Below are 23,111 nucleotides of genomic sequence, written 5' to 3'. Positions count from 1 at the left end.
TCAGTTTTGTTCTCTACCAACATCCTAATTAATCCTCTAATTTTTAATCATACATATGTCAAGTCTTCGATGTGACAATAAGGGTGAATTCACAATGAAACAAGGAGCAAAATGATCTTGCTGAGAGAAAGAATAGGCACATCATTGAACTTACGAGAACCCTCTTTGCATAGTTGAGTTTTCATTCGAGGCCTTTGGATGGGCTGTTCATTTGAAATAAAGGCCCATGTCCAAAAGAAAAAGCGGGCCTACTACATCAAGGTCCATTATAACTGGAGGAATATAATGTCATTCTAGTATTTATATCTTTTTATTCTCTATTTGTTCATTCTAGTATTTAAAATGTCACAATTTTTGCTACCACACTTAGTTTGATATATTTTTACAATTAAAAAATGCACACTGATGTAGAGATGGATGAGTGAGATAAGTAATTATTTGGTGGGTTAACAGTTGTCTTTTTTTCCAATTTATCTATTACTTTAAAATGAAGATTTTTCTTTATATATAGATAGATAATTTTAACAACTTTGTTAGTTTATTCATGTGAATACATCTGAAATAGGTATGTGAATTCGTTGGATTGTATAGTGTGTATATGTGAAGTGAATATGCAAATTATCTTAGTATAACTAACCGTCCCGATCTCTTAGACTACATAGGTCCAAGAGATTTGTGGTCACTCATCGTTGGATATAAATTCAACGGTTCACTCATTCTTGCACTCATTTTAAGAAACTTTTTGAACAGTTAGATATTACTTGGACTCCTGTAATCCAAGAGATTGAGACTGATATTTATTATTAATATCTAAAATAAGAAATATGGACCGTTCAAGATTTCTTTAATTAAAAATACAAAAACCAAAAAACAAAAGACAAAGCAACGTAGAATATGGACCGTTGAGGTTGCATTCCCGGGTAAAACCCGTGTTCAAGCTAACAGCTTGCTCCCTCCCGCCTCTTATATTCACCAATCACCATCGCCCACATGTCCCATCGACTTTCTCAACCGTTCACTTTTACTCCCTTTCTGTCCAAAACGGAAACAGTTATAGAGCTTTCGCGCTCTCTCTCTCTCTCTCTCTCTCCATCTCTGATTCTCTATCTCTTCTTCATTATAAACTCGAATTTTCAAAACCGGAATTCTCCGAAACCAAAAAAAAATGATCAATTTGAGCTCCAACTGCACCCAGCACACTAACCTTCACTCCACCTTCACTCCTCGTTTCTTCCTTAAACACGCTTTCCAGATCCGCGAGTTCCGGGTCTACCATCGCCGAAGACTCAAAATTGCCCCGCGAAACCAACTCGGAATCGGAAACGGAAACCCTTTCCACGACTTCATTTCCCAATTCCCTTCCCCTAATTCCCTCCAACTCATCGCTCCGCTTCTCGGCTTCATCTCCGGCGCCACCCTCTACCTCTCTAATTCCAATTCCAATTCCGGCTCGGCCAAGCAGCAATCCGGTTCCGATATCGGAGAGTGGGTGTTGTTCACCAGTCCGACGCCGTTTAATCGCTTCGTCCTCCTGAGGTGTCCGTCGATATCGTTCCAGGGGAGCGAGCTGTTGGAAGACGTGAACGAGAAGCTGGTGAAGGAGGACAGGCACTTCGTCAGGCTCAACAGCGGTCGAATTCAATTCGATTCGAGGAACCGCACAGAGAGTGGCGTGGAGGAGAAATTGGAGTATCAGAGACTGTGCGTGGGCACGGACGATGGAGGGGTCATATCTCTTGATTGGCCTGCGAATTTGGACCTCAAAGAGGAACATGGTTTGGACACTACCTTGGTTATCGTGCCGGGCTCGGTCCTGGGTAGTATGGATTGGAAAGTCAGGTCCTTTGTGTGCGAAGCTCTCAGGCGAGGTTGCTTTCCGATTGTTATGAACCCTAGGGGTTGCGCCGGGTCGCCTCTCACCACGCCACGGTATGTGTCACTCGCTCAACTCAACTCAATTAAACTCAGTGAGGCTAGGATCATCTATCTGTTTGTGAATTGTAGTTGAAAACTTGAAATAATGAGGTGTGTGTTGGAAATTTGGTATCTTGGACTCAATATTGCACTTGTTATACGTAATTAAGAAATGGGTCTGGGTTCGTTTTGGATTTTTTGTTTTTTAGGAGAAGAATCAGATGGTGATCGTAGGACGACTTAAGCCACTTTATGTTATGTAGGTTATTTTCAGCAGCTGACAGCGATGATATCTCCACTGCTATACAGTTCATCACTGAGGCGAGGCCGTGGACCACGTTGATGGGTGTTGGCTGGGGCTATGGTGCTAATATGTTGACAAAGTACCTGGCAGAAGTTGGGGAGAGCACGCCACTTACAGCCGCCACCTGCATTGACAATCCTTTTGACTTAGAGGAGGCCACTAGGTCCTCTCCTCATCAGATGGCTATTGATCAGCAGCTCACTGGTGGACTCATAGATATTCTAAGTTCTAACAAGGTGGATGATCATTTTGAATCTTCTACTATACTGCAAATGCATTACCTTTCAGTCTTTCAATCTTTTACGGAACAAAGTGCTACTTAAAATTCTTAATGAGGTGCCATCAAATTATGCTTGACCATTTAGTTTATGTAATTTATCCCTTGTCGCTATTAAATTACACAATATGCACACCTGGTTGTGTAGGAACTGTTTCAAGGAAAAGCAAAAGGGTTTGATGTGGAACAAGCTCTTTCAGCGAGTTCTGTTCGTGATTTTGAAAAAGCAATCTCCATGGTATCTTATGGTTTTGAGGCCATTGAAGATTTTTATTCAAAATCAAGTACAAGAGGTGTGGTTGGGAATGTGAAGATTCCCGTTCTATTTATACAGGTGCATACATAGTTGTCAACTCAAAGCCATTTACTTCAACTTTGACAAGATCTTGTTTATTGTATGTTAATATTTCAAACATGTCACTTTATCAGAAAGACGATGGGTCAGTGCCACTCTTCTCAGTTCCACGCAGTTTGATAGCAGAAAATCCATTTACAAGCCTACTTTTGTGTTCTTATTTGCCATCTACATCTAGTGTTATTGATGGTGGTAGATTTGCTCTATCTTGGTTCCAGCATGTAACGATTGAGGTAATAAATTGTTTTATTTCTGTTTGCGGTTGAAGAAGTTTTATTTTAAAACACCTCATGTTTGAAGATTGGATGGAATCTGACTTTGCATTCTGATATTCTGATAAGAATGCGTGTGGTCTGTGCAGTGGCTTACAGCAGTGGAGCTTGGACTTTTGAAGGGTCGTCACCCTCTTCTTAAAGATGTGGACTTACCCATCAACCCTTCAGAAGAATTAGCTCTTGTGGAAGGCAGAGGGTCCAACAAGAATGGCAAGTTTGCGAAGCAGTTGGATCTTACCCAGTCAGATTTTTTAAACGGATATACCGCAGAACCTACAAACAATATGCCTGTTGAAAGTGATACTGCTGCTAGCTTCTGGTTAAGATCCAAAAAGAACTCATCGAGAAAGTCAGAGGTTGGACACAAAGTGTTGCCAGATGTGGAAAATGGTGCCCTGGATCAGACTGAATCTGATGACCCAGAATTGGTCAACGAGGAGGAAGTCAATCCTGTAGATGGTGAAAGAGGTCAAGTGTTACAGACAGCACAAATTGTTATGAACATGCTAGATGTAACCATGCCTGATACTCTAACAGAAGAAAAGAAGAAGAAGGTGGAGCTCGAAATTGCAATTTCATGCCCTGGTTTCGCATTTGTGGTCGCATTTATGTTCATGTCATATGTTAATTGGGGTCTCTGGTCTTCTCTGTGTGCACTTTAGAACTGATTAACACATAGTATAATTATGTTCTGGTCTATCTGAATCAAATATTGTACCTATTTAAATTTTTTCTGAGATATTTCTGGTATATGTGCCCAGGTATTAACAGCGGTTGATCAAGGAGACACACTAATGAAAGCTTTGCAAGATGCAGTGCCAGAAGATGTTCGTGGCAAGCTAACAGCTGCTGTATCTGGAGTTGTACAGACCCAAGGCACAAACCTAAAGTTTGATGAACTCCTGGGTATTACCCGGATTCCCGATATGTCTTCAGGTCTAAAGTCAAAGGTCCAAGACAAGTTCACGGGAATATCAAGTTCAGAAGGTTTAATTCAAGACAATCATTCTTCGGATCAGTTAAAAAAGGATGACGATCTGGTAGATAGCTCACTTAACAATCTTCCTGATATGAACAAGCCTCCAGAGGGACTACAATCAGAGTATCATCCTTCAGATGGATCACAACAGAATTTAAATCCAGATCAGTCCCAACCATTGAGCAGTAATGGAAGTGATGTTTCGGGTTCTGTCAGAAACGACGTTAGTGAATCAGGAAATAATGACGATGAGTCTTCCCAAGAAAAGGCTCCTGAATATCCTGGCGATAAGGGGTCAGAACCAGACACAAAAACTAACAGTTCCAGCCAGGCTGAAATTGTTGGTGGTTCTGATGAAGCAATTGTTGAGGAGCCGAGAGACCAAGATGGTATAGTAGATCAAGTAGACACAAAGGAAGAGGAAGGTAATGATAATCAAAAGATGGATGATAATAAGAATATGAAGCCTGTGATGGATCAAAGTAATACCTTTAGTGTTTCTGAGGCACTGGATGCATTTACAGGGATAGATGATTCCACCCAATTGGCAGTCAACAATGTTTTTGGTGTTATTGAAAATATGATATCTCAATTGGAGGAGAGTTCAGAACATGAAAAAGAAGTAAGGAAAATTGACTCTGTATCAGGGTCTGAATCTGCAAAGGACCAACTCGATGATAACAGTAGTCTAGAAGATTCAGAAGCCAGTAAGACTGACCAAAATGAACAGCTGGATAGGTTAAGCAATATCTCTGTATCTGATCACCCTGAGATTGATACGGATTTGCAATCTGATGCACCAAATGGATGGGTAGAGAAGCCTAATCAAAGCCCCATGTCAGTTAATGGGGATTGTATGAACATTTCTCAGGGAAGTGATGCAGTTGACAGTGGAGTTGAGGATAAAAATGGAAAGAAGGATCAATTGGTTGGTATCAATCTTCTTGCTGGAAATTTAGACAAACTTAATCATGTAAAGAGCACTCCGCTCTGCATAACTCCAGTTCCAACTGGGGCCCATATTGATCTTCTTTCAAAGTTACCTACCAAACCACTAGATTTAGATTCAACTGCCTCTCTATTGCTGGACTATATTCCAGAAGAAGGTCAGTGGAAGCTCTTAGAACCACCAGGACATGTCGGAAGTTCTGTTGGTAATGATGCGACTCATAGGGAAGTTGATGGAAAGGTTCACGCCCATTCACCTGCAAAGGTAAATGATAAAGTTATTGAACCATCATATGTAATATTAGATACAGAGAAGTATCAGGAACCAGTAAAAGAATATGAAACAGTGGAAAATATGGAGGAGAGAATTGAAATTAGTGAAGAAAAAGTACAGGATTTCATTCAATTCGTGAAAAATATTATATTGAATACTTTGAAGGTTGAAGTGGGTCGCAGACTAAGTGCAGCTGGCATGAAAAAGATGGAACCCTATCTTGCCAGAGATGTGGAACAAGTGGCAAATGCAGTATCGTTTTGTGTTGGACCCGATGCTCCCATTTTGGAAGTTAAATACCATAGTATTGACAACATCTCAGAAAAATTTGGTACTCTTCATGGTGAGAATGTGGTTAGAGCTATATCATCCGCCGTTGAGGGCACTAGCTTCTTGAGAAGAGTACTGCCAGTTGGTGTTATAGTAGGCTCGAGTTTAGCTGCGCTGAGAAAACATTTTGTTGTCGTCACAGAGCATGACCGTGGCCAAACAGAAGTTCTGACACTTAGTCAAGCCAAAATATCTGGAGAAAATGATCTGGGCAAGGCTAGTGGCGCAGAGATTCACCACACGCCTGTTGATAAATCTGATCAAAATGCTAGGCTGGATAGTTCAGTTAACAGGAAAGGGGAGAGGACTGGGTTGAAGAATATAAACAACACTGTTATGGTTGGTGCTGTTACAGCTGCCCTTGGGGCATCTGCGTTATTTGTGGAGAACCAGGTAAATGTTTATTTCTTCAGACACTTTTGGTTTCTAGAATTCTAGTATACTCATTGATTACGTGTTCATGTAAATTTCTTCATAATCTTTATGAAGGTAGAAGCCCGCTGACTTTGTCTATTTGGTATGTTGCTACTTATCATGCTTATATACAAACACACAGGATTCATACAAAGGCGATGAAAATTCCGAGTGTTCGTCCAACTCCTTGTTGGAAGGTAATGGCCAGAGGAAGCCTGACAAGCTTGAGGAGGCACTATCTGAAAAAAACCAAAATAACATAGTCACAAGCCTTGCTGAGAAAGCCATGTCAGTTGCTGCTCCCGTGGTACCTACCAAGGAAGATGGTGGAGTGGATCAAGAAAGGTCTAAGCACACAATTTAATGCACTTACTACTACTTTTCTCTTTTACTAATATTGTAATTACTTTGAAAACAGATTGGTCGCAATGTTGGCAGATTTAGGACAAAAGGGCGGGATGTTGAAGCTAGTTGGCAAAATTGCATTGCTTTGGGGTGGTTTACGTGGTGCGATGAGTTTGACTGACAAGCTTATCCAATTTCTTCATATAGCTGATCGTCCCTTAATCCAGAGGTATTTTGTAAGTTGTTTTCAGAGTAATCATATACGGGTTAATTCTAATTATCTTTATCTCAAAGTTCTTTGGGCTACAAATTTCTATGTTTATTAAGTTAATCTTACATGCCAATCTATATAGGCTATGGTTATTAAGAGAGGATCAAATTAGAACTTTAATCTGTATATTGCATGGTAATCTTTCCCCATTTATGCACTTTTTGTTGAATTGAGTTCTGTACTTAATTACTGTATTTACTGATATGGTCCTTTATTCTCATTTTCTTCTGTAGGATTTTTGGGTTTGTTGGTATGGTGCTTGTTTTATGGTCACCAGTTGTTGTTCCACTACTTCCCACATTTCTACAAAGCTGGGCAACAAATACATCCTCTAGAATTGCTGAACTTGCTTGCATTATTGGCCTCTATACGGCTTTTATGATACTTGTTATTATATGGGGCAAAAGAATACGCGGATATGAAAATCCCCTACAGAAATATGGGCTAGATTTAACGTCATTGCCAAAGGTACGGATATCTGAAACTCTGGACAAGAACTGGATCTTTGGTTGTGGTTATATCTCCATTCTTGAGCTTGCTAATTGAAGATCTGATTTGTCTTTACATGCTCAAGTCTTTGTGCGAGAGAACAATGTAATTTGGTGTTGCTTGGTTCATGCAAAATAAGATAATATTCATTACTTGCAGCTAGATGATTTTTCAGTTCCTTTCTTGCAGTTATGTGATTTTTTGAAGGGCTTGATTGGTGGAGTCATGCTTGTGTTATCAATACAATCTGTAAATGCATTACTTGGCTGTGTGAATCTCGCTTGGCCCTCTACTCTATCTTCTTTGGATGCCATGACACGGATCAAAGTTTATGGGCAAGTGCTTAGGCTGGTTGGTCAAGGAATTTTAACAGCAACTGGTGTTGCTCTTGTGGAAGAATTGCTTTTCAGGTCATGGTTGCCCCAAGAAATTGCTGCAGATCTTGGATATCATCAAGGAATAATTATATCAGGACTTGCATTCTCTTTATTCCAGAGGTTGTTTTCTACTCATTTTACTTACTCATTGCCTTCTAGAATTCGTGCATTCTTTTTGTCTTCTGTGTGGAAATTGGAATGGATATTTGCTGTAATCTTTTAGCTATTGTTGCGCCCTATACAAGATATATGCAATGCAATATTGGAATGTTCTGTAGAATGATTTCTGCTGACCATGTGCAAGATAAATTTAACAGTCTTTTCTTTCAATGGGGTTTCAGGTCTCCACGATCAATCCCAGGACTTTGGCTTCTATCTCTGAGTTTATCAGGTGCTCGACAAAGAAACCAAGGGAGCCTTTCCATTCCAATCGGGTTTCGTGCAGGAATAATGGCTTCGAGTTTCATCTTACAGAAGGGTGGCTTTCTGACCTACCAGGCTAGCTTTCCTCATTGGATTATGGGGACGCACCCATTCCAACCATTTAGCGGTCTAACTGGTTTTGCATTCTCCTTATTTTTAGCACTAATCCTGTACCCGAGGCAGCCTCTGAATAGAACAGATTTGAGAAGGAGAATTGAAGAATTAAAAGAACAGTACGCTGGTATATAGTGTTATGTTTTTCGCAACGCAGATGGTGGTGATGGTGAAGTAGTATCAGCATGGCAGTCTCGTTGTTGCTTACTGATTCTGGTTGCTTGTGTACTTTCACCTTGAAATAGGAACAGCGTGAGGTTGGAATTCGATGTATGAAAGAAGGTACAAACAGATGAAATAAATTCAGATGGGAAAGGTCATTGAAAGCTCAAAATGCTTCATGGGAGCTTTTCATCTCTAATGCTATAGGTCAACAAGCTGGCGGCCATGGTGTATATATAAATCCCAAAGGCTGCAGGCAAATTTTGTAACTGGGAAATGAGTACATATTCTCAATCTACTTGCTTTATCTCATGATCGCACCAAAGTGCTCGTGAGTTTAGCTCATTTTGCTTGTTTCTGTTCTTACCTTTTTGCCAACACACTATATGATGTGTACAGTACTGTATAGAATGAACAACCACCGTTAGGATTTTGATTGTACCCTACATTTTTAATCCCAAAAAATCAAATTCAAGGCGATTTTTTCTGTTGAAAGTCTCTGTATTTGCTAGGCTTAAACCCTAATTCCATTCTTTACTGCAAGTGGTGCTAATCCTTTACAGTTAAAACTTAAACCCTAATATCGACAACTTCTCAACATTAAGAGGCAGGAAATGCTACATTATTTTCAAGAATAACAGAAATATATATCATTTCTGTTTCACTCTCACTATCTTCCTTATGAACCATACGAAAGTGGAATGCCCGTTGTCTTTAGCCAATGACCTGCTCCATGTAAGAACAAACCAACTGTAAACTGCCTCGCAATCTCTTCACTGCAATTCTTTTTATAGCCTCCCCATTTGACCCTGTGCCTTGTATCTGATCCAGGTCCAAAATTCAAGTACTCTATGTACTCCACAGTTTCCACAGTGCTATAATCATCCCACTTTGACCACCCTTGTGGATTTATCATGTCCCCCAAGTAGCTCTTCATGACTATAGTCCTTGAATAGTTTCTCCAAGGCCTACCCAAAAAAGTTGTGAAATTTTGCCTCTCAGTCTTGTTGAAATCTGGTGCAGCCACAATGGTACAGTTCTGCAACGAAATGCCAGTGTTTTGATTTGGGTCTGTTCTCCCTTGAGCAGTGATCATCAATTTCTGACCGGGAATCGGTTTTCGAACAATTACTGTGCAGTTTTGGAAGACTGCAGCTGCATTTCCGAAAATGAAATCAATCGTGCCTTCGATTATGCAGTCACGGTAGAATTGGCGGAGGGAATGAACATAAAGGGTGTCTTGATAAGAACTGAAGTTGCAATGATAAAAGGCAGAGTTAGAGGTCACTCTTGCAGCAACGGCCTGGAACTTCTTTGAACCTGCTGTGTTGGTTATGGTCAAGTCCCTGGCTAAAAACCTGTCCCCAATTACAGCTGCAAAGATCAGAACAATAAATTCTTTAACTGTCAATTCAATACTCGTCAAATTTCAAATACATGTAAAAATATCAAGAACACAAGAATTTTCTGAACCGAAAATTTGTTACTTACTTAAAGTGGCTGTAGCAAAGGTGGAAAATCCGTCTGCAAAGCTTTTAGACCCTGTGATTATGGTTGTGTTCATCCCATCTCCAACCAACATGATATTAGCCTTTTCTCTGGAAATCTCTACGGTCTCATTGTAAACTCCTGCCTTTATTTTAATCACAAACCTGGTCCTGGTCATGTTAGGAGCCATCTTCAGTGCTTCACCAATAGTCTCATAATCTCCATTGCCATCAGCGGCAACAACAATGTCAGCCTTCATTGTTGGTTCTCTCTGCATCAGATTTCGATCACCGGGCAGCATCCACATTGGGAACCTCTTCTTTGGTTTCTTGGTAACAAGCCTCTTCTGTTCATTTAGGTTTTGTTCTTGGTATCTGATCATGGCCAAGCAATCACTCATCAATTCAGAGATGGGAGCCAACAAGCCTTGGAGGTGACCTTTGAGACCGATTTGATTTTCTGAATCAAATTCTTCCAATTCAAAAAACCCACCAATGCAAGTGTTCTCATTTGTCATAGCTGCACTAAGAAGAGTCTTGAGGTTACCGTAGGACACACGAAATCCATGCAAATCATCAACTGCCTGGCCAAGTTCATAAAGGGTTTGGTCTAACATCTCTAGACAATCTTTCAGCGCATTCCTCTCTTGCAAATACAAATCTTGGAGCTTCAGAAGACCCTTAATGCTCTGCCTGGTACTTTCCACAGATGCCACAGTTTGGTTGATGTTGGCCTCAAGAAGATGATGAAATGCAGTGAAATGGTCATGGGTTTTGGCAGAGGCAAGGGCAGTGAAGCACAGAGATGGGTGAAGAAGAGTGGTGCAAGCGTTCTTGATTGTTGGGTGTGGAATTTGGTGGCTGAAAGAGAAGCCCAAGTGGAAGAAGAAGAAGGAAGCCATTAGAAGCAAAGATGTTAAGGAGGGAAAGAACATAAGCATGTTCATCTTGATGCAGTTTCTTGACAGCTTCATTGCTGATTTAGAGTTCGTTCTAAATTTCTGTAACTTTTGTACTTCAATCAAGATTCAAACTAACCAAAAGCGCCGTGCACTGTTTTATAGACAGCAAAAAATTATGAAAACAAATTTTTTTTTTCGGTGCAACATTTAATTGGAGAATTAGAGGAAATAGCGTCTTATGGGGTGCCCTGTGAGTCCGTTGCATGCTCATATGTTTTCATATCTAAATTACAAATAAATAAAAACAAAAGTGAGTTTTCCACTTGACCAATGCTGAAGCCCAAAGACAAAAGAAAGCAACTTATCTAGGCCTGGCAACTCCAGCCCAATTTTTTTAGACCCATTGAAACTCATTAGCTAGGCCCAATTAAATTACCATAAAAGTTAGTACTCGTTTGGTATTACTTCTTTAGGGCGGAAATCACTTTCTTCAATTTTTTTTGCCACATTAGTATCTGACAAAAAATAATTGAAGTTGCAAAGGACCCACTAGTGTAGTGGTTTGAAGTATTTACTCCCTCAGGCAAGGTCCTGAGTTCGAGTCCTAGCATCCGTGTTGTGTGTGTGAGTTTAATATGCTATCGCCCCTTTCAATAGGAAAGGACCTCAAAAAAAAAAAAAAAAAAAAAAATTTGAAGTTAGATTAGAGATGGCTAAACTCTATGTAACTTTGAAATGGAGCAGCTCAAAACACTAAAGTTGTAAGCAATTGTTTTCCATTTGTCACAAAGTTGTTGCTTGCTTACTGGTCAGATCTTACTTCTTGGGGAAATTTCATCCATGCATACCTTCTTCCTCCAAAAGGAGCATATGCACCCAATGAAAACTAGGTTACATCTAGGCCAACCTATGAAGAATCTAGCTTAGGTTCTTCAAGAAATTAGGTTAGGTGACCATGCTACGAATTTTTTCTTCTTTGTTTTGGGTCGCTGTGACCATGATGCGTTGGGTCACAACAAATACTAGTGCGTTCAACAAAAAGAAGAGATAAAGCCAAACAAAAGTCACAACAAACACCAGTGGGTTCAACAAAAAGCAAATAACCAATCAAGAGCAAATGTGAAAAAGGAGATGTGATTGGATAGCAGAACAAGACTAGGTAAAGCAAAGTTGACTTCAATTGATTAATGGGGTTAAAAACCCAGGTTCAAACATTTCCAATAGGAATGTAAAATGAAAATTTCAAAAGAAATGAAAAAAAAAAAAAATTCAAAATATATCCAAAAACAATCCTCATACTAGGGAGGAAAACTCCACTCTTAGCCAACCAATGCTTCCGCCTCTTTATTTACTCTTTAGCTTTCCCTTCACTCCTCCTCGGCACGAGGAACAGACTCAGCCTGCAATGTAAGACACATTAAGTTAGAAAATTAATGGTAAGGAAGAAAACTAATGGAAAGCAAGAAAATCACGAAAGGGTATGGCATTAGGCAAATAAGTTTACCAGCTTGCGATACTTGAGGGCATAGAACATCTCAAGATAGCGACGGCTCTCAAGGCGATCAAGGTTAGAAACATGCTTCCAGAAGCCATAAACTCCGGTGAGAGTCAAGAGCCTTTCTGAGTAGATTTGCCATGTATACCTACACAAACAGAGGACGTGTAAGAAAATTTAGAAGGCATATGACAATAAAATTATGTTGCTGCACAAGAGGGCTGTGCTTACTTCTCGTAAATACGCTGCAAGCCACCCTGAGAAATCTTGTCCCAGTGGCTAGGATCTGCCCTGCTCTTCTCAAAGAAGTCAACAAGGATGTCCGCAGCTTGATCACCATGATATGGATCAATGTGGTAGCCAGATTTGCCATGCACAATAATCTCAGCAGGGCCACCCTTGCAAGTAGCGAATGTTGGAAGTCCACAGGTCATGGCCTCAACAACCGTCAAGCCAAAGGCTTCATACACAGCAGGCTGCACAAAAGCTCCCTTGGTGTCAGCAATGACACGGTAGAGTTCACCATTCCTCACGCGGTTCATCTGGGATGAAATCCATCTGAACTGCCCATTCAACTTGTACGTGTCAATCAGCTCATACATCTTCTTCATCTCAGCCTTCTCCTCATTGTCCTTGGACTCCTTTCGGCGGTCCCCGGCAACCACAACAAGGTTAACCAATTCCCTAAGCTTGGCATTCTTACCATACCACTCAACAAGTCCAGTAATGTTCTTCACACGGTCCAGCCTTGCCATTGTGAAGATGATTGGCTTGTTCCTGTCCTTCAACACACATCTGATTGGCAACAAACAAACAGATTAGCATATGTTCAATTACAGAACAAGCAAAATAATTTCAGGGACAAGATTTCTCAGGGTAAGGAATATGTGAATATGTGACAAGATATGTTCAATTACAGGCAAAGGTGATGTAAGGAAACTTACAAGTGTTCCTTGTTCTCAACTTGGCTGTAAAGGAGCTCTTCAATTTCAGGGTGGAATGATGTCAGCCTCTTTTCCTTCTCAGAGTATGGGAAGTAAATGCTCATGTCTGCTCCTGGTGAAACAATGTTGAACTTGGGATCGAAGACATCAATACCATGAACGACACGGTAAAGCCCAGGAAGAGTAAAAGCAGTGTGGCTCTCATACTGGCCAACTGTGTCCTTGCTGCAAACATTTACAGCACATAAAATTAGGGTCCCAAAATATGTGACCATCGATACAAGAAATGTGAGGCAAGAGATATATTACCTTCCAGCAATCTCTTGGAAGGTACTGGTGATGATGAAATCAGTATGGTTCATGGCTATAAGATCAGCTGTAAATTGGGATGAGAAGTGATATTTGTCATCTAATTTCTTCCAGTAAAGGTCAGAATCAGGGTACTTTGTCTTCTCCAGGGCATGGGCAATGGTGCACTGCAAAACAACATCCAAAGAACGTGTTTAGCTAATAAAGATACAAAAATATACCCAGATGAAAAAGCCATCAAAAGGCATAACTAACTACATCTAATGGTAATAATCACAAACCTGTGTAACACCCAATTTGTGTGCCATTAATGAGGCCACAATGTTCCCATCACTGTAGTTTCCGATGATGAGATCAGGCTTGCCGTGTAATTCCTTGGAAAGTTCCTGGATCGCATCCTGATAACAAAAAAAATTGGTATTTCTTAGAACCAAGTACAAGCAAAAACCAAAAATCAATGGAACATTTGTCACTCAAGAAACAAAATATGGCAGCTGACAGTATCAATAAAAAGTTCACCTCAGCATAAGTCTCTAGGTAGGGCCAGACTTCAAATCTCGAGATCCATCTGCGGACAATACCCTTCTCTGTTCTAAAGGGAACACGAAGAATATGTGAATACTCTGTGTTGTATACTTTCTCAAGACGCTCACCGCATGTGGTTCCAACCGCATCAGGAAGAAGCCTTGTGAGCTGGGGAGAAAACAGAATCAAGCCATCACAATGAGGTACAATATCACCAAACAACAAGAATAAGGGAGCTAAAAGATTTCAAGCAAAACTCACAATAATAATGCGGGGAGTGATATCCAGTCCCTGTTGCTTAATACGCTTAAGCATCTCAGTCTCCAAAGCACGAACTTGATCCAAGATATAAACAACCTAGAAAAACATAATCCATAACCAAAAATCAGGTAATCTAAACAGACACAAAAAGAAAATGTTAAGCATAAGACCTCAGGCTTGTAAACTAACCTGGCCACCAGTGTCAGGGTACCCCAAGACATTGTCTTGAGCAAAATAGCCGTGGGGAGAAAGGATCACAACATTAAAGACCATGGGGATTTGGCCAAGGAACTTTTCAAGAGTGCAAGGATCAGGTGCCTCAAGAAGATCCAAGAGGAGTTGGATCATCTCGAGAACGCGCTCAGCGGTGTCACCCCAACCTCTCTCCAAACCGAGCTTTTGCAACTTGTCCTCAAATTGCTTGTAAGGGGTTTCTGGGGCAATTGTGGAGAGGTAATCCTCTGCCTTCCTCAGAACATGTTGGAGTTCATTCACATTATGAATTCTGTCATTCAGCATCATATTCTGCAGCAACAACAACAACAAAATAACAAAAAAAAAGACAATTAAATCAAGAGATCAGCAAGGGGTATTTAGTATCAAATCAATGATGATAAGTCTGTAAATGAGAGAAATCGATCAGTATAAGGAAAACAAACCTTGCCCTTGTAGCAGTGAACTCGGAGGAATTCGAGCAGTGGGTGCATGCTCTCCTTGTCATGGAAGAGCTTTGCAGAAAGGTGACGGTTGAGGAACTCAACGCCATTTCCAATGGACTTGGAAAGAGTTGGGCGGGGGAAAGAAGCGTTGAATGGTTCGAAGTCCAACTCAAGCACAAAGTTGCCATTGGCACTGCAATCGAAAGCAGCTCAGATTATTAACATCATAAACAGCAGAACAAACAGATCAAGAACCAAATTAAACATTAAAAACCAAAAATCTACCTTCCATCAACAAGTTCCTCTTTGAAGTGCAAGTACTCAGGCACCTGCAGCTCCTCAACAACAAGTGCGTCGACATTCACACGGATGTACTCCCAAACACCAGGCCTTGGGCGCACAGCAAGAGCCACCCATGGGGGTAGAACAATAACTTCCTACATGACAAACAAACAAACAAACAAACAAAAAACAAAAAAAAAAGGTTAAAATCACAAAATTCCTCAATGAACCCAGAAATAATTATTATAATTAAATGTGATCTGATAAGTTTACCTGGGTGTGTGTCAAAACTTCACCAAAAGCCCCATCCAAGAGCTTCTGTCTGTTACTTTCAGGAATTGCTTCAAACTCAGCAACAAGCTCATGGGGCTGCATAAACCCTTTTCCCTTGTTTACAATCCTGCAATATTAACAACCCCTCTCACATTAGCAACCTTAAATTTTTAGTGATCCAAGCAAACAAAAATGGTCTTTTTGTATACATTTAACAAAAACCCTTTTGTGATCATAGATACAATACCTTGAAAGCAGGGCAACAATCTCATTGCGGTGAGCAGAGAGAGTCACGTCCAACCTCTCGCGGAGGCTTTGGACACGGGTCAAGGCACGTTCCGCCATTGATAGCAGATTGGTAAATCAGAGAACCTTCAAAAACTGTAAGTACAAAGCAAGTCGTGAGTATAACAAGTTATCCAGAAGCTTCGCAATAAAAAAGAGATGGATAATCACCACCAAGTCAATAATTCCAACATTAATAGGAAGACTTTACAATAATAATAATAATATTATTATTATTTATACATTATTCTAGAAGACTAAGATTTCTTTGGTTTTTCAAAACCAAACACACCATCCACCAACCACCTCACACAAACGTTAATTAGAGCAGTGCGGTTGAACAAAGATGCAACCTTAAATAGTGGTTAAGAATAATTAAAAAAAGATCGAGGTAATCTGTAGCAGCGTAACCGCTGATTTTAATTATGTAATAATTAGATGCACCCATAAAGGATTTGCAGAGTGGCTACCAGATAAAAAGCTTCAAGCCCATCATAAAAATCCAGGCTTATAATATTAATAATTAAGGGTGCTTAGCAAAAGCAGAGAAAACGCTTTTTATCAAAAAGAAGAAGAAAAATAAAAATGGTGCATTTGGCAAATGTTGACAAGAATCAATCTTTTCTCCAAAAGAGAAGCTGAAAAAGACCAACAAGATGAAAGAAAAACACTTCTTCTACTGGTTGCTTGTTGAACTGAAACAAGCCAACCAGTCAAAAAGATATACAGTTTTTTCACTTTCAACAAACAAAAGCAGACTGAAAAAAATTAAAAACAGAGATCTGCACAAAATACTGGTGCAGAAAAGCAAAAACAGAGTATATACCCTCAAATAAACTCAACCCTACTTTCAAAAGGCATTGATCTATGTGATTTGGCAGATGAACCAAAAGAAAAAAAGGGCAAAGACCATATAGCCTAAAGAAATAACCCAACAAGACGAACAAGAACACAAGGAAAAATAAAAATGGGAAGAGAAAAGGAGGTGTACCTAGACAAAGAACACAGAGAGAGAGAGAGAGAGAGAGAGAGAGAGAGCCTTCGGAAACGAGAAGAAGAGAAATGATGTGGTTTGGTGGATGAACAAAGCTGGTGGCCACTTTATAGCGTGGAACCGCGAACCAAAACGAGCAAGTTAAAAAGAACTTGGAGCGTACGATAATAAGGGCAGTGGCAATGGTCGGAAATCTATTTTATCCATTTTACCAGTCTCATTCCTTACCCGAAGAAGTCATCAAAAAACGAGGGTAATTTCGTAAATCCACAAATTGAAAATGGGATATGATAGGATTTATATGGAAAGAAATTAGAGGATTAATCAATTTTGTGCTGTTTAATTTTAAGCCTTGATATTCAAGCATTTGCCTTTTTTTGTCGGTCTTGAGCAACAAGAAAAATCCATTGGGATTTTATGTTTTATGTTTTTTTTTTTTTCCATTGAAGGCACCAAATTCATGGAATTAAGGTGTGAAATTAAAAAATAAATATGTGGCGATCAGGTAAAGTGCAGAGAAAGAGGGGCATGCATGGGTCTAATCGGAGAAGGTGCTTGTTGGGTGATGATTCAGAAGTCGGACTTTTGGCCACTTCTAGATTTTGGAGTTGTTGTTCCCTATAAAACCCTACAATTCTAGCCCATTGGGTTCATGGGTTTAATGTAATCCAATCTTTGGTTTTGGATTAATGTTTTTTAATTACTATACTATGCGTATACACATTTATACACTATATTTATATGGGCACACACATTATAATAAAAAAAGATAAGAGGATATGTTTGAAGAATATCCTGAATCCCATCATACTATAATGTAGCTAATGGGAGCAATCATTGGAGGTGACGTGAAACCGACTGAGAACAAATAATGTGTCAAATTAAGCTTGAAACATAATAATGCATTTAAAGGAGTTCGTAGCTAAGTTGATTAAAATGGTTGTTCGATTTTTTCTTCCTTGAAAACAAAACATAAAGATCAATCAATGGATGTATATAAAATAACACTACAATAACATTACCTTGGAATGCCACCAAGTATTTAGAGCCAACCAATGTTCTTCAGTAATGAGAGAGAGGAGAAACAAATGAATGAAAAGAACGAATTGAAGAAAGAATAGTGAACGCAGGGGTTCAATACACAAAACGCAAAGAATGATAGAAATGAAGAAAGGAATGAGAAATGGAATGGAGGAGAAGGAGGAGCAAACAACCCTTTTATATTATGGGGGAGGAGAGAAAGGTCATATCTCCATGACACATGATTGTCTTCCCACTTCCACCTTCCTGGTGGGTAATTGACTTCATTTTTAATCTTCAAATTGACACAAATTAATTCAAAAAAAAAAAAAAAAAGTGCCTCTGTTTCGTGAAAAATACAAAACCACTGTCATACCCTCCTGTGGTTTTCTTGTTGCTTTCACAAAACCGCTTTACTTTTCCTCTTATCCACTTTCTTCTTCAACCCCTTTCTTAATTCCTCTCTCACTTTCTGTCCTAGTTTATGTAGCCTGTAGTAGGCCCTGTACGATTATTATATTATTTATTACAATTATTTTTTATACCTTTTAATTTTTTGATACAAATGATCTAAATTACGAACGAGTAAGAGAATTCGAAGTTGAATTTAATGAAGCAGACTCACTGCCGGGGTTAACCTAACATTGCATCCATCCTTTTTTTCTTGTATCAAGTACATATGCATAACGTGTCCTGGCTTGGTTTTCTTTTTAGGGGGATTCACTATTATACTCAATATGGGGGCCCAAATTATAAAAATACCCTATATAAAATGGACTTTAGAAACACACCCAAAGTCCATTTACAACATAACAAAAAAGCTTTTAACTTCTTATAAATTACAAAACTGCCATCAATTTCTTAAAACAAGCCCAACCCCAAAATCTCATAAAAATACCCAAAGCACTCAATAGGACATCAAAGTAATTTAATAATCAATATTAAATTCAATAAGGCTAGCTATCATTTTTTGGATTTTTTTTGGATTTATTTATAGGAATTCAATTGTGTAGGGTTTATTTATAATATTAGTGGTAGAAATAGGTATATCACTAAATATCTCTTCTTTCTATGGCTCCTGTTTTCCTTGACTCAACGCTGCAAAAAGTGACTGGCTTTGGCTGGTGTGCTACAAGGGTATTTTCGTAGTTTTACGTTCCACCGTAATTAATTACTTCTAATTACCTGTCTAACCAAAACGTGGAAGCGGCTGAGCTCTTCTGGACGAAAGTTCGAACGCGCCAGTTACGCTGCGTTTACGGTGCCGGGCGACACGTCACTCTGTCGGAAATGAGTAGAGCAAAACGAAATTCCAAGATCTTCTTTGCTCCCGTGACGTGGCATTTTTTGATTGGACGACTGATAGAATCTCAGTGGGCGAAGGTGAAGTGGGTGGCGTATGCACACATGGCAGCCAGGATTTTGGATATAGTGCGGTCCCTACGTGGCACGTAGGCCGTGGGGCCATTGTACCAAATAGGTGAGTGGGTGGGTCACATGCTACCCATCGTCGATGGTTTTTTCTTTCTCATGAGTCATAACGGAGACAATAGGCTGAGAGGTTTTCGGTGGCTGACGCGGCATGATTCGGTGTGCTTTTTTAAACGTAAATTCTTGGTTTTGGGGTGTTTGTATTTGTACGTAAAGAATAAAAAAAGAAGCATGGTGTTAATTATTACGTTGGAAAAATCAAAACGAGGAAGAGCGAGTCTCGCTTCAAAATCCATTGGCTGCCTATTACTAGCCATTAGTGGTTTTGGCGGACGCTGTTTTGTGACTACGGTTTTAAGTTTTGTGTACTTATGAACAAGAAAATTAGGTATTTTAAATTCTACAACAGTCTAACGTACGCCTCGTACTTCCTTGCTATTTTGGGGCGTTCTTAATTAATTAATTAATTATATATATATATATATATATATATAAGAACTAGAATTAACTCTCTCATATCAAAAGACACGTGTCAAGTAAATAGTGAAGGAACAAAAAGGGAACACCAACTTTGAGTACAGAAGACATGACTCTCTCTCACCAATACTACTATCATATATATTGACTATTGTGATGACTATCTATCTAATAGAAGTAGGTTCCACTAATATATGCGTCACTCGCTTATATTAGAGATATATTTGATAACGATTTTTTAGTATTTTTATTTTATATACGAATCTTTAGTATTTGACCAATAAAATAAAATAGCATTGAAATAATAATAATAATAATAATAAGGTTAAATGTTTGACAAGGAAATATAGAGCTTGATAGTGTACATTTGATAGAGCTTGGGGACCACTCCAAGTCCAACCCTGGCATCTGCCTTTCAAGGAGTGTTCTAATTTGTTGGGCTGCCATAAATTGTAATTCTCCAATTGAATTGAAGTATACTTGTGTCCAAATCCTAGTTGGCACATAGAGTCGTAGGTATATAGCCACAGGTCCATACATGGCATCATGAATTGCCTTCCGGCTCACGTCAAAGCATCAAAACATTGGAAATTCCACTTTCAAATCATCAAAATCAAAGCATTATTAGAAAAACAATGACCACTTTCGTTTGAAAACCATGCTTAACAAAAATGATTTCGAACTGTTCAACTCAACTTCAACATGGAATTAGGTAGTTCGAGTTTTACTCACGTTTCTAAGTATGATGTGGCCCATTTTGAATTTTCTTAATTAAAACTTGAAAATAAGATAAACAAGTTTTATATGCATTCATTCTAAGATAGCAAATTATTTATATTATTAAGTCTTAAAACAAAGGGCAGGGCCAACAAATTTTCTATTGTCGTGTAAAGTTTAGAATTCTCAATTCATGACTCGATATTCTCAACACGCTATCTTTTTTGTGATCGAACTTAATTAGGCAGTTCGATTTTTACACAATTCTTATTTGTAATTGTTAAACACGATGCATGTTTTTGGCTTTGTAGAATTCCGTTTTTGATTCACCAAGTTCCGTTTTTTGCTTTCATGGCTTCAAACTTTTGCTTTATTGAGTTCCCTTTTCGACTTCATTGGAATCACTTCTTTATGTATTTCGATTCCATCTTAAAGTTAGAGTATCTAACCATAGTCAATCGGCCAACCCAAAGTATCAAAGTTAGAGCATCCAATTCAAGATACTAAAGTTAGACTATCCAATTCAAAATCAATCCAGTCATTTTAAGATCAAGTATTTTATTTGGGAAGAAAGAAATAAAAATTTGTTTGTAGAACCAAATGTTCTCAATTCTATAAACAAGTCATATACATGTTGAGAGTACTACACCTAAATTTTGTGCTGTGTCATTGATGTTGAGATAACCCACCTGCCTATATCTAAATTAGTGATGCAAGTATCTGTTGTGGCCTCTAATCAGTATTATCCCCTAGACAAAGCCCTCATCTCAATCAACCTCACAACAAATCATAATTTCTCAACAAATAATAATATTAAAAAACATCATAAATCATAACATATGACGTTGGATTAATGGGTTATTATTTTCCTTAATCGCATGTTCTGGTGTTCCCCTACCGCAGGAAATTGTTTCTCTTAAGTTTGAACAAACAATTTGCAACTTGCAATACAAATGTGATCCATCAATGATCAACTAAGACAGAGGATGACCACCAACATGCAATCCCCTGTTCTCTATCTTAAGCACCTTGCCACCCTCCACCAGGTACAAGGACCCAATCATGGCCCTTTCTTCTTACTTAGACATAAACTTGTAAAATAACCTAGCACTATATATGGTCTTAGAAAAAGTCACCCAAAAAAATTGCTAATATAGCATTGTGACGCACTGAAATCCCGAAATCCAGGTTTAAAAGTTAGCCCCTCGCTATGGTAATGTCATGTAATTGAAATAATTTTTAATTACTTCGTAACTTGCATGTAATTAGTAGGTAAGAGTGAATATGGAGCGAGCTATAAACTTAAGCTTATTATTTCAAACATTTACACAAACAACTAAATTTACTTACCAAACACATGTGATTTGTGAGCGATTGCACCTTAAAATTTGCCCAAAATTACTTTGTACCGAAAAAAGGAATGCACGGGCATATATAGCATCTCTAATCTAAATATGAAGGGTTTGAGGTCACAATGCTTAGTGTCTCCAAATAATCCTAATTTCTATAGGGAGATCATGTCAAGGAGTTAGGTCATAATTCACTCCCAATGTTATGTGTGGGTTGTTTGAATGATTTTGTGGGGGTACCGATCTCAAATTATGGCTCTCCATTGGTGGTTTGGTGCAAATTACTTCTCTTGCACTTAAAGGCTATGTTGATTATACTTGGAACATGTTTTTCCTTTTTGTTTGGTGGATATCTATGGTTGAACTTATTGCCCCTCTTTGAACTATTTAGCCTAATAACATAACCATTTTTATTGTTTGATTAAGATTATAATTATATCCTAAGGAAAAGTATGGCCAGGTTAAATCCAAAGTGAAAGTGGTAGGACCTTTCTTCAAGTGGGGCGTAGAAAAATGAAAGAAAATATATATCAGGGGAAGAGAAAAAGGCTCTGCATGCCGTCCTTTTCTGTCAAATTTGTCAGATATCCAGATGCAGCATGCATGTGTTTGTTTGGTTTGGCAATTAGAAGAAAAGCAAGCTTCACATACCACATTCAACATCCCGGCTCATTGTATTTGTTCCGTCGCTGGTGGTTTCAGCTCCTCTAAATTGCAGAGAATTCAAAAAATGCAATATGCACACTATAACGTGCTCATCACGTGATCAGTTGTTTGAAATCAACTATAACGTATGTATGGTAACTTTGGTAAAACACGAAATACTAGTGTCATATTGTTCAATGATTCCTTGACAAAAATAAGAATATTACGACTCCCATAATTAAGGCCCTAATTCGTTTATCTTTGATTTCACAAAAAGAGGGAAAACAAGTTTGACATCCCTACTTATATGTTTTTTTTTTCTTCTCTCTTTTGGTCATAGAATTAAAAGTGACATATATAATGACCCATAGTTTGTAGTCTTCCTAGTTGCCACACCAACAAACAATCCTAACAAAATGGAACTGTTCAACCAGAAAGAGGTTTAGAAAATTTGACTTGTTGCACATTTCTTTATCAGAAAAAAGTTTGTAGGTTTAGAATTTTGCTTGCACTTTGGTTGGCTTGGATCTAAAGTTACTTTCAGATTTGACGGGAGCTTTGACTTTTCTTTACATGCCTGCCCTTCCTTTTGGGCTTTATTTTTGTTCGGGCCCGGTTACTTATGTTCTTCGGGCTTGGCCGGTATTTTCTTTTTTGGGTTTGGCCCGTATTTTGGAGCCGGACGTTTTGGCATTAATGACCCGTTTTCCGTTGAAAGTTGAAACTCAGAACGTAACCAGTGCACGTGTGACGCGTGTGCGGCAACCTCAGGCGCCAGAAATTCAAAAAAAGGAAATGAATATCT

General features: G+C 38.9%; 3 protein-coding genes across 6 annotated transcripts; 1 reads left to right on the top strand and 2 right to left on the bottom strand.

The window, feature by feature from the left end:
* Window positions 1-1,068: 1,068 nt before the first annotated feature.
* On the top strand, window positions 1,069-8,746 carry LOC117634060. Of its 3 annotated transcripts, none has more exons than XM_034367960.1 (11): window positions 1,069-1,929; window positions 2,178-2,454; window positions 2,644-2,829; window positions 2,925-3,083; window positions 3,212-3,679; window positions 3,887-6,049; window positions 6,213-6,415; window positions 6,489-6,644; window positions 6,920-7,154; window positions 7,365-7,672; window positions 7,894-8,746. In XM_034367960.1, exons 1-11 carry the CDS (start codon window positions 1,166-1,168, stop codon window positions 8,222-8,224), a joined length of 5,250 nt encoding a protein of 1,749 aa, XP_034223851.1. In that variant the 5' UTR covers window positions 1,069-1,165; the 3' UTR covers window positions 8,225-8,746. The 3 variants fall into 3 exon arrangements, with proteins under 3 accessions (XP_034223851.1, XP_034223852.1, XP_034223853.1); XM_034367961.1 differs by having other exon boundaries at window positions 1,814-1,929; window positions 2,124-2,454; XM_034367962.1 differs by having other exon boundaries at window positions 1,822-1,929; window positions 2,224-2,454.
* A 184-nt stretch (window positions 8,747-8,930) lies between these two features.
* On the bottom strand, window positions 8,931-10,685 carry LOC117635775 (pectinesterase-like). Its single transcript, XM_034370136.1, has 3 exons — window positions 10,638-10,685; window positions 9,743-10,571; window positions 8,931-9,625 (listed from the first exon to the last, which is right to left on the bottom strand). Exons 1-3 carry the CDS (start codon window positions 10,683-10,685, stop codon window positions 8,931-8,933), a joined length of 1,572 nt encoding a protein of 523 aa, XP_034226027.1.
* A 1,115-nt stretch (window positions 10,686-11,800) lies between these two features.
* On the bottom strand, window positions 11,801-17,845 carry LOC117636070 (sucrose synthase). 2 transcript variants are annotated; one of them, XM_034370509.1, is made up of 14 exons: window positions 17,690-17,845; window positions 15,636-15,769; window positions 15,389-15,515; window positions 15,119-15,270; window positions 14,834-15,026; window positions 14,364-14,699; window positions 14,175-14,270; window positions 13,908-14,081; window positions 13,670-13,786; window positions 13,389-13,555; window positions 13,080-13,304; window positions 12,367-12,930; window positions 12,145-12,283; window positions 11,801-12,040 (listed from the first exon to the last, which is right to left on the bottom strand). In XM_034370509.1, the coding sequence occupies exons 2-14, from the start codon at window positions 15,731-15,733 to the stop codon at window positions 12,008-12,010; spliced, it is 2,421 nt and encodes an 806-aa protein (XP_034226400.1). In that variant the 5' UTR covers window positions 15,734-15,769; window positions 17,690-17,845; the 3' UTR covers window positions 11,801-12,007. The 2 variants fall into 2 exon arrangements, with proteins under 2 accessions (XP_034226400.1, XP_034226401.1); XM_034370510.1 differs by lacking the exon at window positions 17,690-17,845 and adding an exon at window positions 16,665-16,971.
* Between the last annotated feature and the right edge of the window lie 5,266 nt (window positions 17,846-23,111).

Source organism: Prunus dulcis, chromosome 7, assembly GCF_902201215.1.
Source record: "Prunus dulcis chromosome 7, ALMONDv2, whole genome shotgun sequence".
In the NCBI taxonomy this organism is placed as follows: Eukaryota; Viridiplantae; Streptophyta; class Magnoliopsida; order Rosales; family Rosaceae; genus Prunus; species Prunus dulcis.
Note: the sequence above shows the minus strand (reverse complement) of the source record. Positions and strands in the feature narration are given on the sequence as shown.

What these genes read in the sequence shown, in the direction of transcription:
- LOC117636070 (XM_034370509.1), bottom strand. Translation starts at nt 15,733, where the DNA reads ATGGCGGAACGTGCCTTGACCCGTGTCCAAAGCCTCCGCGAGAGGTTG. An exon ending in ACAAATTGGGTGTTACACAG is followed by an intron (nt 13,556 to 13,669) that starts GTTTGTGATTAT and finishes GTTGTTTTGCAG; the next exon opens with TGCACCATTGCCCATGCCCT. An exon ending in CCCTCAAGTATCGCAAGCTG is followed by an intron (nt 12,041 to 12,144) that starts GTAAACTTATTT and finishes CTTACATTGCAG; the next exon opens with GCTGAGTCTGTTCCTCGTGC.
- LOC117634060 (XM_034367960.1), top strand. Translation starts at nt 1,166, where the DNA reads ATGATCAATTTGAGCTCCAACTGCACCCAGCACACTAACCTTCACTCC. An exon ending in TCGCCTCTCACCACGCCACG is followed by an intron (nt 1,930 to 2,177) that starts GTATGTGTCACT and finishes TATGTTATGTAG; the next exon opens with GTTATTTTCAGCAGCTGACA. An exon ending in CAGAAGAAAAGAAGAAGAAG is followed by an intron (nt 3,680 to 3,886) that starts GTGGAGCTCGAA and finishes ATATGTGCCCAG; the next exon opens with GTATTAACAGCGGTTGATCA.
- LOC117635775 (XM_034370136.1), bottom strand. Translation starts at nt 10,685, where the DNA reads ATGAACATGCTTATGTTCTTTCCCTCCTTAACATCTTTGCTTCTAATG. An exon ending in TAACATCTTTGCTTCTAATG is followed by an intron (nt 10,572 to 10,637) that starts GCTTCCTTCTTC and finishes CCAACAATCAAG; the next exon opens with AACGCTTGCACCACTCTTCT. An exon ending in CTTTGCTACAGCCACTTTAA is followed by an intron (nt 9,626 to 9,742) that starts GTAAGTAACAAA and finishes TGATCTTTGCAG; the next exon opens with CTGTAATTGGGGACAGGTTT.